Here is a 15,121-nt window from a genome sequence, read left to right as displayed (position 1 = left end):
ACAATTGCCTGGAGCTCATAAATTTCCAAACTAAAGTAAGAGAAGATCTAGAGAGTACACCACTGCCATATGGAGAGATACTGTTTACTGACGGTTCATCTAGAGTAGTAGATGGAAAAAGAGCATCCGGGTATGCTGTAGTAAAAGGGGCAAAAGGAAAAGATCTAGAAGTAATAGAGAAAGGAAAGCTACCATCCAATTGGTCCACACAATGTTGCGAAATCTATGCGTTAAAAAGAGGGCTAGACTCATTAGAAGGGAAGCCAGGAACCATTTACACTGATTCAAAATATGCATTTGGAATAGTCCACACATTTGGAAAAATCTGGGCAGAACGCGGGTATTTAAACTCAAAGGGGAAAGATTTGGTACATAAAACCTTAATAAAATCAGTATTAGAATCCTTGCTCAAACCAACAGAAATCGCAGTTGTGCACATAAGAGGGCACCAAAAGGGAAATACCTTAGAAGAAAGAGGAAATCGGTATGCTGACAAAATAGCCAAAGAAGTCTCATTAAGTTCCGAAGGGCCTATAGAAGTCTTTAAATTAAATGAAACACCAGAGAAATCAGAAATTACAAAGCCCACTTTTAGCGAAGGAGAGTTAAAAATGATAAAAAAGTTAGTAATACATCAAGGAGATCAAGGAGAGTGGGTAATGAAAGATGGGCGCAAGTTTTTAAATAAAGCTCTAGCCAGAAAATTATTAGCAGAAATCCATGAATTGACACACTGGGGTGTTCAGGGATTATGTGACCACTTTCTCAGAGAAAATTTTTGTATTGGGATATATAATCTAGCTAAATCAATAACTAAAGGGTGTCTAATTTGCCAAAAAGCTAATCAAAAAGTTATGCGAAAAACGAATATGGAGGAAGAGAGTTAGCTTTAAGACATTCCATAGTGTTCAAATGATTTTTACAGAAATGCCCCCAGTGAAAAATTTAACATATTAGTTATCGTGGACCATCTTACCCATTGGGTAGAAGCCTTCCCCACCATTAAAGAAACCTCCAGAAGTGGTCATAAAAATACTCCTTGAACAAATTATCCCCAGATATGGATTAATTAACTGCATAGACTCCGATGGAGGCTCCCATTCTTACATCACAGATATTACATGGAGTCATTGGAGCACTAGGGATGAACTGGAGGTTGCACACTCCATGGCATCCTCAAAGCTCGGCCGGGGTAGAAAGACTGAATAAAACTTTGAAAAATGTGGTTACAAAATTAATCGAAGAAACTCAAATGAATTGGCTCTAAATGTCTACCTCTTGCCCTATACGCATTAGGACCAGAACACGCGCAGATATAGGTGTTTCACCTATGAAATGATGTTTGGGCTTCCCTTTTTAATTACCCCCTCTAGCTCTGCAAATTATCTAGAAGGAGAAGCTGCCACCCAAGAGTATTTAAGAGTTATTGGAAGAACAATAGAGCAACTAAAGAAAGAAAGGATACCTTCCCCAAACTTCTCCGTTTAGACTCAACGTTCATCAAATCAACCCAGGGGACTGGGCTCTCATAAAATCCTTGAGTCGCAACATCTCTATCTCCTAGGTACGAAGGCCCCTTCCAGGTCCTCCTAACTACACACACTGCTGTAAGAACAAAAGAAAGGGGTTGGACTCACATATCTCAAGTTAAAGGACCAATTCCACCTCCCTTTGATGAATCAGACTCCACAGAATCTCAGCCAAAGGCACCTAAGTGGACCATTACAAAAGGATCTACAGACCTCCGACTTACCTTTAAGCAAAAGAAAAAGACAGCTAAAGGACTTGAACAGTTCCAGTTTAAGATAAAGTGTCACTGTAACGCAGTTGATACCAATTCTAGTTGTTGTTATAGAGTTGTTGTTACATAATTGTTGTAGTTTGTTAAATTCCACCAGTTCACTATAGTCCTTGTCGTTACAAAAATTCAGTTTTGTATCATACATCCTTCTCCAATTTTAAGTATCACTCTATTTTCCTTCTAAATCCTCAAATTAGAATTTGGCCGAAACATAAAAACTAATTTCCCTGCAGAACACTCTCCAAGGACACCTAAATTAATATATGAAAGGGATGAAAAACTCTGGGAAGTAAGATCTTACCTAAGAGAATACCCACCTCAAGAGGCAAGCCCGGGTGAGACTGAAAGTAGTTCATACCGGACTCTTGAGAGGAGTGTTGCTGGCCTTGCTAACAAACAATCTAGTTAGCAGCGAAGAGGCTAATGAAACAAGTGTTACCATCCGCTATATGATAGAGAAACCCAAGAGTCCCTAATAAGAATTCACACTAATGTGAACCCCAGCCTGTTTTGATCATTCCCAAATTTCCCTGTCATGAAAGTGGAAAAAACATATTGGATTGCTAAAAATACTGCCACCTTTCAGGCAGCGTTACTTTGGAGAGTGTCCTATAGGGGAAGCCTGGCTTTGCTTTGAACACGAAAATAATCAAGGAAAATTAATAGATTTAATCAAAGAAAAACAATTAGTGATAAATACCAAAAAAGAAAATAAATTGGAAGTACCTTTGGGAAAAAAACTTATTCATAGATTTAGTTGAAAGAATTAGTAAAGAATTGAACATAACAAATTGCTGGGTATGCGGTAATACGCAAATGTCCGAAATTTGGCCATGGGAAGGAATCAGTTTAAGCCTCTTAAAATTCTAAAATGGAAGCAAACTAACCAAACATCTCCATTACCTGGGCAAAAGCGAAGAAAAGAACAATGGAACTTAAAATATATATTTATTGGAGAAGAATGTATTAAAAGAGTCAGGAGCCCATATGAAACATTTGTAAGAACTATGCCAAGCAAAAGGTACTTAAATATAAAAAAAATCAATTATAAGGTGGAAACCTGTATTTAGAACTACAAAAGTTATACTCCCAAGAAGCCAAAAATTGTGACTTGATGCGGGTTGAAGACCCGATCAAAGAAAAAGAGGAAGGATTGAGGTAAATAGGTTCAGCAGCCATAAAATTAAGGGTTACAAATAGTTTTAAAAGTTGTCCCCTCTGTTAAAATGTTAAGCAACTTACTGTTCTTGATATGCATGTTCTGTATCCCCAAGTTGGCCATCTGTTTGTATTTTCCCAAACAATCCCAGTTCTAGTTCAATCACTTCCTACTTCTGCCCTGTCCCTCACTTCGCTTCCGGCTGCCTGCTGCTGCCCCCTGTCAATCAAAAGACACTGCCCCATATGCAAAGTTTCCAGAGTTCCCAAGAAACACCTCTTCAGTGGAAGTCCTAACTACCCATGAACTAAGGAGCTGTTGAGAAGAGTGGCACCCCTGGACCAACGAGCCCCAATAGAGTTCTGGACGTGCCTGTGAGGTTGGAACTCCCTTTCCTGCCCTTGGACAGGACTGCACGGGAACCTCCTTCCAGCGTCGCCTAGGCAAGCAGCAGCAGGTGTCGGTCCCCTGGCGACCCCCCCCAATTCTTCAATAAAAGAGCTGCTATTTAATAAAGGCTTTGGCCCTGCTCCGTTTATTACACCCTTGATTTCAAATTTATTATAATTTGGAGGGAGAAGGTTTATATTCTCCATTTCAAAGAAAAGCTTCTGCCTTTATTGGCAGATATCTGTCCTTAAAACCAAGACAATATCAATAGAAGTGCCTGCCATGTGCCTGTCTTGACCAGCTTTCTGGATGTTCGTTTTCATAATAAATTACATCCAAGAAAAATCTAGAATCTCCAATAAGACTAGCAAGGAAATGGGAGAATGAAGTTTCATTTATGTATAGTGAAAATAAACACAAAAATAATTCAAGAAACTCTTTTAGACCTCATAGTTTACCCATTATGAAACACAGATGAAAAAACAAAAGCAAGACTTCAATTCTAGGAAGAAGAGCTCTCAATCTTTTTTAGTCATCTCATCAGCAATTCCCAACTAGCCTGGTCATTCTAGACAAGTATCAGCTGAACCATTCATTGCATAACAAAATAATGAGTAAGACAGTAACTTCTGATCTTTTGAATACAGAAACATTAAAACTGTACCCTGAGGAAAGGCAGAAATTAAGGAAGAACAATGAATGATCTTGCTGTGGTAGAAGCTTTTGATAAAGGCTACATTTCAGGATTAGAGTAATTTCTTCTGAACCCATGTCAAGCAGCTGAAAAGCTGAAGGGCAACCTAATTTTTGAAAATCTGACGATCTCATCTGTTCCAAGTCATCTCCAAAGGGTGATTTGGCTTTAAATTCACTTTTTTTTTTTTTTCCTCAATAACTCCTATGTAGAAAAGCCCTACAACGTCTTTTTGCTGCAAAATTATTATTTACTGCTGACAACATATTCCTCTATGAAAGCATCCTTCCCTTCCAGGTGGCAGGGTAGGAGGGAGAATACCATATGACAGAAGGAAAACTGTTGCAGTTAAAGCCAAGAATAAACAACTTGCAGAAGAACATGAGATCTCAGTAATTTACCAAGCCCAGACCCACTCTGGCAGGAAATACTTCCCATGCAGAATGTAACCATTGTTGGTTATTGCCTGTTACTTATCAACAAGGGAATGGACAGACATTTTACAAGAACTTAGGGTTCCTGCAGAGAAACAGAGAAAACCTACACAGTTTAGAGTTTTTAAGCCTGAAACTGCTGACCTCCAGAATCCACAGAAAAAAGTCCAAAGTGTGTCCAAAACCTTACATAACTTTTTTCTAGAAAATCTTCAACATCTAAAATGAAGACAAACACTGCATAGCAGTCCACAACTCTTAGAGCCTTGCCACCTACAGGTTTGTGGAAGATGCCCCTCTAGCTTTCCCCTCCTGTTCCAAATATCCAAACACACACCTCTCACCTTTGTTTCACGCTCAGTGTTATTTTGTGGGCAGTGGCAGCAGCAGGGCTTGGTTGCTCCTGCTCAGCCTGGGTGCCCATGGGTCAGGTGACTGCTGCCATTCATAGACATGCTTTACTTTCCACAGGTAAACACTGGTGATGAAGAGCAAATACCTTCACTGTACAAGCTTTCTGCAACATCTGTCCAAGTGATTCCTGTGTACACACCTTTGTCTGACAGGGCCATGAGAGCACAGCACTCTCACTCACAGCACACAGGTCTCTGAACATGAAAAATGGAGTTGGAAGTGTTCTTTTTCTGCCTTTAAAAACACAAGGCAAAAAGAAAGCTCACAGACTGATAAGTTAAAGACCAAGGCAATATACAGGAACTAAAATTACAAAAAGCACTATTAATACTACCTCTCCTTCAACAGCAATATTCAAGGAAGTCAAACTTCATTAATGTGCAATCAAGTGCTACAACTCCTCAGTTCAATACCGGCTACATAGTTTTGCCCATATAACATCCAAAGTGCCACTCCATTCTTCTTCTGAGGAAAAGGACTTAGAAAAGACAAAAAAGCAAAGAAATGCTGTAAGTTCCCATTCCAGTTCATGAATATAATGCAAAGTAGCCCAGGAGTGGACCATCCCAATGGTATTATAGGGTAACATGAAAAAAAGTCAGCAACTGCTGGCAAAAAAAAACAGGAACTGTGGGCTGACAAGTATGAGGCAGTCTCCTGCTTCCACAAGCATGATTATTCTTTTGTCTGCATTTTATCTTTGCCTCTCTTTCTTGCCATACTTTCCAGCCTGTGTTGGCTATAAACTTAACTGAGTCACAGACAGTATTTTAAGAGATCAAAATCCTCATCTTTGCATGACATTTTGGGATACTACCAAGTAATACTGGGTGAGCATCCTGGTCTCAGAGAGGCAGTTCTGCTAAGACTATAAGAAAAGCATATTGGTTAAAGCATTTAACCTGGTAATTTTACTGATTGCATTAAAAGTTTTTGTTTTAGCAGCCAGACTAAAAGACAATGCTGACATTTGCATAAGCTACTTTTATTTATTTATTAATTTTAAGGACCTGTCTGAGGGTAAGCAATTAGATCCACTTGCATTTTGTTTATGGGGTTTTTAAAACTGAAAAATGTCTTCTGTCTACTTCAGAGTAACATGATGCTATAGAGCTAAAAAAAAAATATGTTTTTCCAGTTTCACCATGGAACTTGCTGAACCACTGATTTTCAACTTACAGCCTACACGCCTCAGAATTCCATTAATTATTTCTTAAAAGTGCACAAAAAATAATTAAGAATTACAAAACTGTTTCAGCACTCTTAAATTTACTGTAAAAGAGCATAACCTCTTCAGGAGGAAGTCTGCCAAGGGTCTAAGAATTGAAAGATATTAAAGAACTCTAGTATTTATATGTTTTTAAGACATCAGTAACTAAATATCACACGACAAAGTTTTATAAACTACATACACAAGTCTCCCCATCTTTCCTTATACTAGGATCTCAAAATTTCATCAGGCCTTCCAAGGCAAATTCTTAACACCCTTACACCCTGAGCCCTCCACAACTAGAAAAATGATCAGGTGAACACAATGTTTAACCAGGGTAAACTGCAAACTTAATCAGAGAGCATACTGTAAACAGACAAGACCTAGGAAACAAATGTTACTGCACCAGAGGGACTCCAGTTCCATTGGGCTTACGCTTGGAAAAAGCAAACAGGTTTTGCTTAATGCAAACAATATGTAAGAATCACTGTCTTAAAGAAGCACTTATATTAACTACTCCAGTTAAAATAACAAAGACATTTAAGAACACAAAACTTCATGTCAGAAATAAAGAGCAACTATCACATGCAAAGGGAAACAACCATTCTGAGTTCAACTACCTACCTACTAATTCTCTCACCCAACAGAAAAGGAATTTAGAGTCTCTAAAATGGAGAAATGCCAGTGAGGAGTGCCAGGTAATTTACTGCCTACAAAACATGGTAAGTTGGAGAGTATCAGCAGTAGTTCTGTTAGGGTCTTTACAATAGCACATTGAACAGGCATCTTCTTGGACTGAACTGCACAGAAGGTGAAGGCAGCATTGAAAGTTAAATTGCAGAAGCTGAGTAGAGGTGTTTATACAGATAGACATGCACATAATGTGCGGTTTTAGTGTTACAATGAATGTTGTGTCATTAGAAGAGGAAGAACATCCGCAACTGTAAATGGCACTTAAAACACCGAAATATGACCTCAGTTGCATGTGGTTTGCAGCTCAGATACAGCTGAAGAAGGGAAGGTTTTGAAGTTAAAGCTCCCATTTCTTCTCTGTCTCAAGCTTGCTCTGACCATACTCTTGAGATAAATGTAAAGCAGAAAAACATATGTGAATGATGCACTGGCTTGATTAAGATACAACATAACTTTAAGGGAAGATGAAGACGTAGACAGCTGATTAGCTATTCCTAACTTCCCTCCACTAGGGATTCTTTTTGAAAAAAAACAAACAGAAGCAAGTTACTTTAATCAGTAAAGAAGCAATTGTTAGCATCCAGACTTCTGCACTATATCTGAAAGTTAAAGACACCACTGCTAACAAGGCATGTCACAGCCCAGCATTGTTATTTCAGGTTTTCTGCAGAAAACACCACAGTCTGCATCAGCTGCATTCGTGTTTTTAAGGTTATAAATGTAATACCAACAAAGGCAGGTGATTGTGTCTCTTAAGGAAGTTAGTTATGGATCTAAAAGAAGGATGAGGAGACCAAGGGATTGTTGGTTAGCACCACTGAAATCAATGTCACATGTGAACAAAGAACTACCTTTTTTTCTTGAAAGATTTCCCCCACCCAATCAAAGTAGATGGTAGGATTTGTCTTCACTTAGAAGTTCCATCAACTTTCATATGGAAATATTCTTGGCTAAATGAGTAGAGTATATTTTATGCATCAATAGCTTACATACTCATACCCACCTCATTTATTTGTCCTCCCAAACAGGACTACGCTGTATCAGAACAAAGATTTATGTTCAGTAATGCAAGTACTCTAAAGCCTTCATCATATTTACACAGAAAGCAACACCATCCGCCAGCATAAGCAAGTTCTGAGTAAGACACAATGCACAAAAAGATGTGTGAATAGAAAGCTTTCCTCAAGAAAAACATTTGGGTCCTCACTTTTATGTTGTATTCATGCCACATTTGAAAACTCTCCTCCATGAAAGTGGCTGCATATGTCTGACACACATTATGCAACTGCTTTATTGAGAATCAGAGAAACCTGAAGCCCATATTTCTCCCACATACAGGAAAAAACCCCAAACACTGAGGTAATCAAACTCCAAAAAAAATTGCACAGAAATTCTGAAAATCCTTTTTATATCTGCCACCTTGCTCACTTACCTTACAGACACTTGTACTTGAACTGTGTCTAAGTTACAGTGCAAGTAACTTTGGGTAAATTTCACACTCGTCATCATGCCCCTGGAAAAACTGCAGCACGCTACACCAGAGTTGTAATGCAATTTGTGAAATATCCATCTCCTTTCTTAATTTTAAATTGTTCATTACATTTCCAGTTTGTTTTGCCCTTCCTATTCACATAAAGTCCCAACAGTACACATCATCAAAGACTGGGAATAAGTTGTTTGCTGTTGGATCAATTCTGGCTGGTTTAAAGAAAAGATTAAAAGATTCAAGCAAATGTAAGTATTAAAAGAAGATTCACTGACAAAGTATTTCATTACTGTCATTGCAACTAGTGAGTGATGTCTCATGCCATTAAAGGAGGTAGAGTATGTACAGGCCATAGATAAGAAATGTCAAGAAAACATCCTGACTGAATACAGACACTATTTCTTCTGAATTATTTCTAGAGACTTGGAATGAGCCTGCGTTACTTAAGTCACATGCCCCAGAATATGCTTTCCCTCAAAACTTGTGCAGATGGGATGATTAAAGATATCTTTCTGCACTGGGATATTGCAATGACAGAAGTCATATATGATATTGTTGTCCATAGTAAAGTGATGTTTGCAGCACCACTCATTACAACTGCACTGCACCACAAATGGTTTAAGGTAAAGGTATAACTCAAGCAACTTGATGTAACTACCTTAACTATTTTTACATCCTCCTCTCAGTTAGTAAAGAGCTCCTAAGATGGATGAGAACAACTACCCTTGGTAGTTATCCATATTACTGCACAATGCACATTACCCAACTAAAGGCAAAGACCTTTTCATTTATGCAAACAATAACTCCCTTTTAAATTTTAACATGTTTTTTTAAAGCCTTTCAGTAGGGATACAGTAAGAGCACATTTCCATTCCCAGTTTGGGCTTGGGCAATCCTGTAGCTCCGAGTCACTGGCACAGGTCAGACTCATTCAACCACATATGTTGAACCACAAAAGAAAAATTAATTTTTCACTTTTAAGCATGCTTGTATACTCTCAAGCATCTGATAAAGGTGTGGGATTTTGTCTCATGTTGCTACACACACTAAACAAAAATCAGAAGACCATTCTTTAATAATACTTCAGTATAATTTCTTGAAAAGGTTGCAACAACCTTTCCAGTAATCAACTGGTATCAAGTACTTACTTTTAGCTCAAAATAAAGTCATACATATTTTAAACGTTATCAGCTCCCTTTGTTTCTTCCTCACTTTCTTAACGATATACTACAAATGCAAAACTAATCCAGTCTTAATTTCACATCATTAGTCAATCTTCATATTCTTCAGGTAAGTCTAGTTTTTCTGTAATTCCATGTCATTTGGAAAAAACATTTCTCTACATTAATTGTTAGTCCATTATGCAGTTAGTAACCATTGGTACAGGATAGACCTAAAAATCTGCCAAATTCCTATTAACTTGGCAGTGAATAAGTCAGGCATGCCTTGATACAGTAACAGTTCAGCAGGTTAATGAATAACAGCAGCATGCAGCAGAGGAATAACAGAAATCAGGGAAGGTGAAAGGAGCCCACAAGACTTACACTTAATATAGTTTTACACTGATAACATAGAAAAACATTTTTCTAATTACAAGCAACCTGGAGGTTTTTGCCAGAAAGTCAGGATGCCCATTCCAAATATCAAGTATCAGTTCACTCAGGCCCACCTGAAAATTGAGTCATGTGGAAAGTCTCACCCCTACAGACAGAAGTGTTTGGTAGAGCTTGACTCAAAGAAGTTCTGTGAGCTAAACTGTATCTGTAATTAGAATTCAGAGACCAGATACACTGGTGTATCACTAAGGCTACATGGTAGAAGTAGCTTGCTGTAGAAATTTCTGCTTCAAAAAAAACATTAAAATGAAGGAAAGTACTTATAAAGTAAGAAACTCAGAGATGCAGATATAAAAGCCTACAAGGAAAGCAAGTGCACCTGCTAGGAATCATACCAGGAAGGGAAAGCAGAGAGTCTAAGCTCTGGATATTGGCAACAAAGCTGAAGGGACTTGACACTGTAGAAATGTTTTTCACACATTGGGTATTCTTACCTTTAAGAGCATAGAAATATTTTTTATACCAGCAGGCCAACATAAAAATATAGGCCAACTGAGGGAGCACATGGAAACGGACAAGGAAACTAGCAATAAAATGAAATAATCATGGCACAGCCAGTGATACAGACTACCAGGAGCTCTCATTCTGCTGCTATATGATCCATCTAATCCACTACAGAAGCCCACGATTACCTAGATCTACATCACACACACAAGATACATTAGTTATCTTTGAGTCCATCCTCCAAAGGTTGATGATAAACCAGACAGAAGACTAACACCAGTCGTGGAACCTGCCTTCAGTCTTGCCCTCACACATCCCAGTGACACATTATGTAACTTGGCACCAATAAAGGCACACAAAAAGCAATCAACCACTTAATTAGGAACCAGTTGGATAAGTCCACATCTACTCATGAACTCAAAGACAAAAAGTTTCACATCTAAACTCCTTACAGACTCCTGTGCCTGCATGATCTGAAGTAAAGAAAACATACCAGTCAGAGGATGATACTCATTTGGTAAAGTTCAAGAATTAAAGATAACACAAGAAGAAAAAATGTAGACCTGCAAACCTGCTGTTGTTTCTTCTTTAGTTATTCTGAATTAGTTCCAGGATTTGTAAAGATTCCTCTGTTTACTTCTCTCATGAGAAATGCAAGTCAATCCATTAAAAATAAAACAAATGAATACAAATGTTACAGAACAGATGACCCATACTAAAAACTCTGGAAACATAGAGCACTTGTCATAGTTTGCAGTTCATTCCAGAACAAGACCAGCACTGGAAGAGGAACTAACTATTGCTTCCTTAATTCTTAATCTTCAGTGAACGTATATATTTTTTTAGCCATCTGGCCAGCAGAACAACCAATGTCTAATTTTAAGGAATCAACCAGCTGCATCAGTATTAAAAAAAAAAAAAAAAAAAAAAAAAAAAAAGAGAGAGAGAGAGAAAGAGAGAGAAAACAAAAGTACAAGGAAATAGAAACCTACAAGGCTTTTGTTATTTATCATCATAACTTTGCAACCAAGTGTAGAGCTCCCATCCAATGGGACTGGGCATCTGAATTTTCTTTGGTCATCTCATAAGGTTTCTTATTATTTCAGCCGGTCTAGGGGAAGCAGGGGTTGCCAGGAAAAGATATCTTCAGTCTCACAGCTCATGACTGAAAGTTTTTTAGTGCAAAATATGGGTCAGCAGAGGAGGGAGAACATTTAAGTTCCTCTCTTCTTCCTGCAATTATCAAATTTCCACAGTGGAAGTAACCCAGCACTTGCCAGTCTAGCTGAATTCATGACAATGAAGTTTTTGATCCTAACATGGAGTAACCAGACTTTTGTCAGATTCAAACCATACTTCAGTCCTACACTTGACTGTGACAATACACGTATTATTCTTGTCTTCCTTCCCTGTCTTCACAGGAATATGTGCAAAGATGAAGCAACATTAAAAGGTGCAAAACATGGCTGCAGAGCACATCACTAGCTCATGCAGTCTCTGAAACTCTCTCTCCAGAGAGTCTGTCTCCCAGAGCACTAGAGGGGTGGGTGTTCTCTTCTAGCACCCTACTGTTACTTTTTACTTCACTTTTATCACAAAATTTAAGAGAGTACCAGCTTTGTATCTCAGAAACCTGACAACCCAAAATGCAGGGCCTCATCCAAATATCTAATGGAGAGACACTGCCCCATATTTTAAGAGTTAAGTCAGGGCAAATCAAAGCACGATAAGCAATCATCGCTGTTCGGCTGGTTACATGAGAGCTTCTGCACGCTGAGGTATCAGTGGCTACCTGTCACTTTATTAGTGACAATCAAGTCACATGCAACCTACATATTCCCAGCCTTGCTCATTAACTCTAGGTTGTGCAGAATTCCCAGCACAGCCTCTTACCGAAGTCCGCATCTTCCAGTCCAGGCCACAGAAACCTCAGTTTAACCTCAGCCAGCCCCATCACCTGACCACCTCCTAATGTGTTCCACCACTGACACAAGGTGTAACTGCTCATGCAATACAGCACAGAGAGCATCAGCTGCTTGCCCCATATTCACTCTACAGAACTGAACGCTGCCTTTGGGCAGAGGTCACCTGCGTCCCAGGACCGCAGCACACTACTACAGGACAGACCCAGAGGGGAAGACTTGTCAGTGCCACCAGCAGCCCTCAGCAGAAGCCCTCCCACACCAGCCTTCGCACCGGGCAGCACTCACCGAAGGGACATGCACGCAACACTTCGGGAACCGCAAGTTGTCCACCGCACCCAGAGCACTCTCCCCCCCTCGGCACTGTTTCCTCCTCGGGACAAGAGCGGGCGGGAAGGGCGGCCTCTCACCTGGAGAAGTACAGCCAGCAGGACGCACAGGTACACCTGGTAAGGGCCCATATGCCCCACCAGCGGGAATGCCTCCTCCACCTCCATCCCGCTCCCCGCACGCCGCGCAGCTCTGACGAGCGGCCGCCGAGCAGCGCATCCCCGGGGCGCGGAGCGGCGGCCGGGCCCTCGCGAAGCTGAAGGAGAAGGGCGGGAAGCGATGTGGCGTAGACTGCCGGGAGAGCAGCCGGGATGCCGCCGCCGCCCTCCTTCCCGGGCGGCCGCCGGGGAAGCGGAAACGCGTGCGGCCTCAGCGCAGGCGCACGGCCGGGATTCTGTGGATTGGGATGGGCGCGGTGCGTAATGCGGGGCTGTGTTGTGAGCGCTGTCAGGGAGGCAGCGCCGTCAGGGAGGCAGCGCAGAGGTGCCTGGGGCTGCAGGGGCGATGTGCCTCCTGAGGCCACACCTGGGGACAGGTCTCGGGAAAGGGCACAGAGGTGTTGCCTCTGGACCCTCGGTTAGAGCAGGGCCTACGAGCTAGGCGAGAAGGCTGCACTGGGTCCACGTTGGCGAAGTCTTCCGGGCTTTGTGGCACTGTCCGCGCACTAGCTGGATTCCTGTCGCCCAGTTTCACCCAGCAAAGCACACTATGGTGTGCGCTCAGCGGGTTTGCACCCTACAGAATAGGGCTAGTTCTATGCCTGGAAAGCTGTACCCACATAGTGCACGCTGCTTAAGTTCTGTCAGCTCACAGCGGTCCCCAAAATGCTAATGCACCTCAGGTGTGGAATATTCTGTAATGATACTTTATAGCCTACCTGCCGACAGTAGGAGAAAAAAAAACAACAAAACAAAACAAAAAAAAAAAAAAAACAAACCAAAAAAAACCAAAAAAACCCCCCGAATTTGACATAAGGCTGTTATGTAGGTGCCACTAGAGTTCAGTTCTTGACCCACACAAATCTTACTGTTCTTGATTTAATGCCTGGTGAGGACATGCCTCTCTCCATTACACCAGTCTCCACAAAACTGTAGTTGTATTTTATGAAAAGAATTATGAGAGCCTTCGTTGTGAGCATGGGTTAGAAGTTCTCACTTAGAAGTGATGGGACTGGTTTGGGAAGGAGCATGAACTCTACTGCATAGAGAAGGGAAGGGAGATAAATACAAGAAAAATAGTCATCCTGCAAAATGGCAATGAGCTTTTCATGGTCCATTTTCATGACACCTTTACAATAAAGCTCCAGGAACATGAAACAGCTTAGATTGAAGAGACTTCTTTTATCTAGTGGTACCCATAAGCAGCAGGAACATATTTATGCTTTTAGCTTTTATTGTATGAACAATAGAAAGGAAGAGAGTTGTCGTGAGCTCTGACCTTTAGGACCATGCCAGTAGCATGGGAAATAATACCATTTATGAGCTGAAAGAATCTTGGCAAATCGACAATCATCAAAGCAATTTACTCTTAAATGAGATTCGTTTGCCTTAAGCACTTCTTTTCATATTTGAGGATCAGTACAGATTGATTGAAGGGGAAACAGCAAAGGATATCTGAAATGTCAGGACCTTTCTGCTGTTCACTCAACTGCACTTGTCTCATTTTATAGCTCAGCTAAGATGTGAAGGACATGTCCTTGTGTTTGGGAGCTCTTCACTCATCTCCCCTGTATCCCTCTCACTTGTGCTAGTTCAGCCACACCCTGTGGCAACCACAGCTTTATTCCAACTTGTCCAGCAATAGGGAGCTTTACCATCAACAGCCAGCTACTCCTTGACTCTTAAGCAAAGGTGAACAGACCCTAGGGAAGGAGGTGGTACATGACTCCCTGTCAGGATTGTACTGCCTCCTGAATTGCTGTGTGCACTCTGCATTCCCCAGGCACTTTTCATCTCTGTCTCACTTGGGACCTCCAGCACTCTTGCCTGAGGGTTTTCCTCCCTATGCTCCCTGCTTGCTTACTCCTGGCTCTGCCTGCTATATGGGCAGCAATGAAGAACTGTCAGCTTTCTGTACTCACCTCCATGGAGTGCTGCCTTCCAGATGATACTTCTTCCCTGCTTCTACCATGCCTCTGCTGAGATAACACCTCTGACTCCCGCAACTTCCAATCCCGACCATAGTGAAGTTACAGCATGTGCATTACACTTATCAACACAGTGCAACAATGCCCTTTGCCTGAGGAAAACAGCTGTCAGGGAGCTGTCCCCCCTTATGCTGCTACTTCCCAAACTGAGTCCAGCAGAGAACCATGAAGGTGATTAAGGGACTGGAGCATCTGTCCTGTGAGGAAAGGCTAAGAGCTGGAACTGTCTAGCCTGAAGCTAAGCAGACTAAGGGAAGAATTTCACAATGTGTGGAAATAACCTGATGGAAAGGAATGAAGAGGAGGAGTCCAGGCTCTTCTCAGTGCTGCCTTTCAACAGGACAAGAGGCAATTGGAACAAGGTAAAAAAAATTCACTGGCA

The 15,121-nt window shown here is 40.9% G+C and overlaps 1 protein-coding gene across 5 annotated transcripts in view; it reads right to left on the bottom strand.

Moving 5' to 3' along the window:
* Window positions 1–12,936, bottom strand: part of SLC22A15 (solute carrier family 22 member 15) — a 41,879-nt gene extending 28,943 nt beyond the window's left edge. For all 5 annotated transcript variants that reach the window (XM_079305558.1, XM_079305560.1, XM_079305562.1 and 2 more), the window contains exon 1: window positions 12,674–12,936. In XM_079305558.1, the coding sequence (XP_079161684.1) occupies window positions 12,674–12,760 (87 nt within the window). In that variant the 5' untranslated portion in view covers window positions 12,761–12,936. The remainder of the gene's footprint in view (window positions 1–12,673) is intronic.
* Window positions 12,937–15,121: the final 2,185 nt, after the last annotated feature.

This window comes from Erithacus rubecula, assembly GCF_903797595.1.
Source record: "Erithacus rubecula genome assembly, chromosome: 1".
In the NCBI taxonomy this organism is placed as follows: domain Eukaryota; kingdom Metazoa; phylum Chordata; class Aves; order Passeriformes; family Muscicapidae; genus Erithacus; species Erithacus rubecula.
Note: the sequence above shows the minus strand (reverse complement) of the source record. Positions and strands in the feature narration are given on the sequence as shown.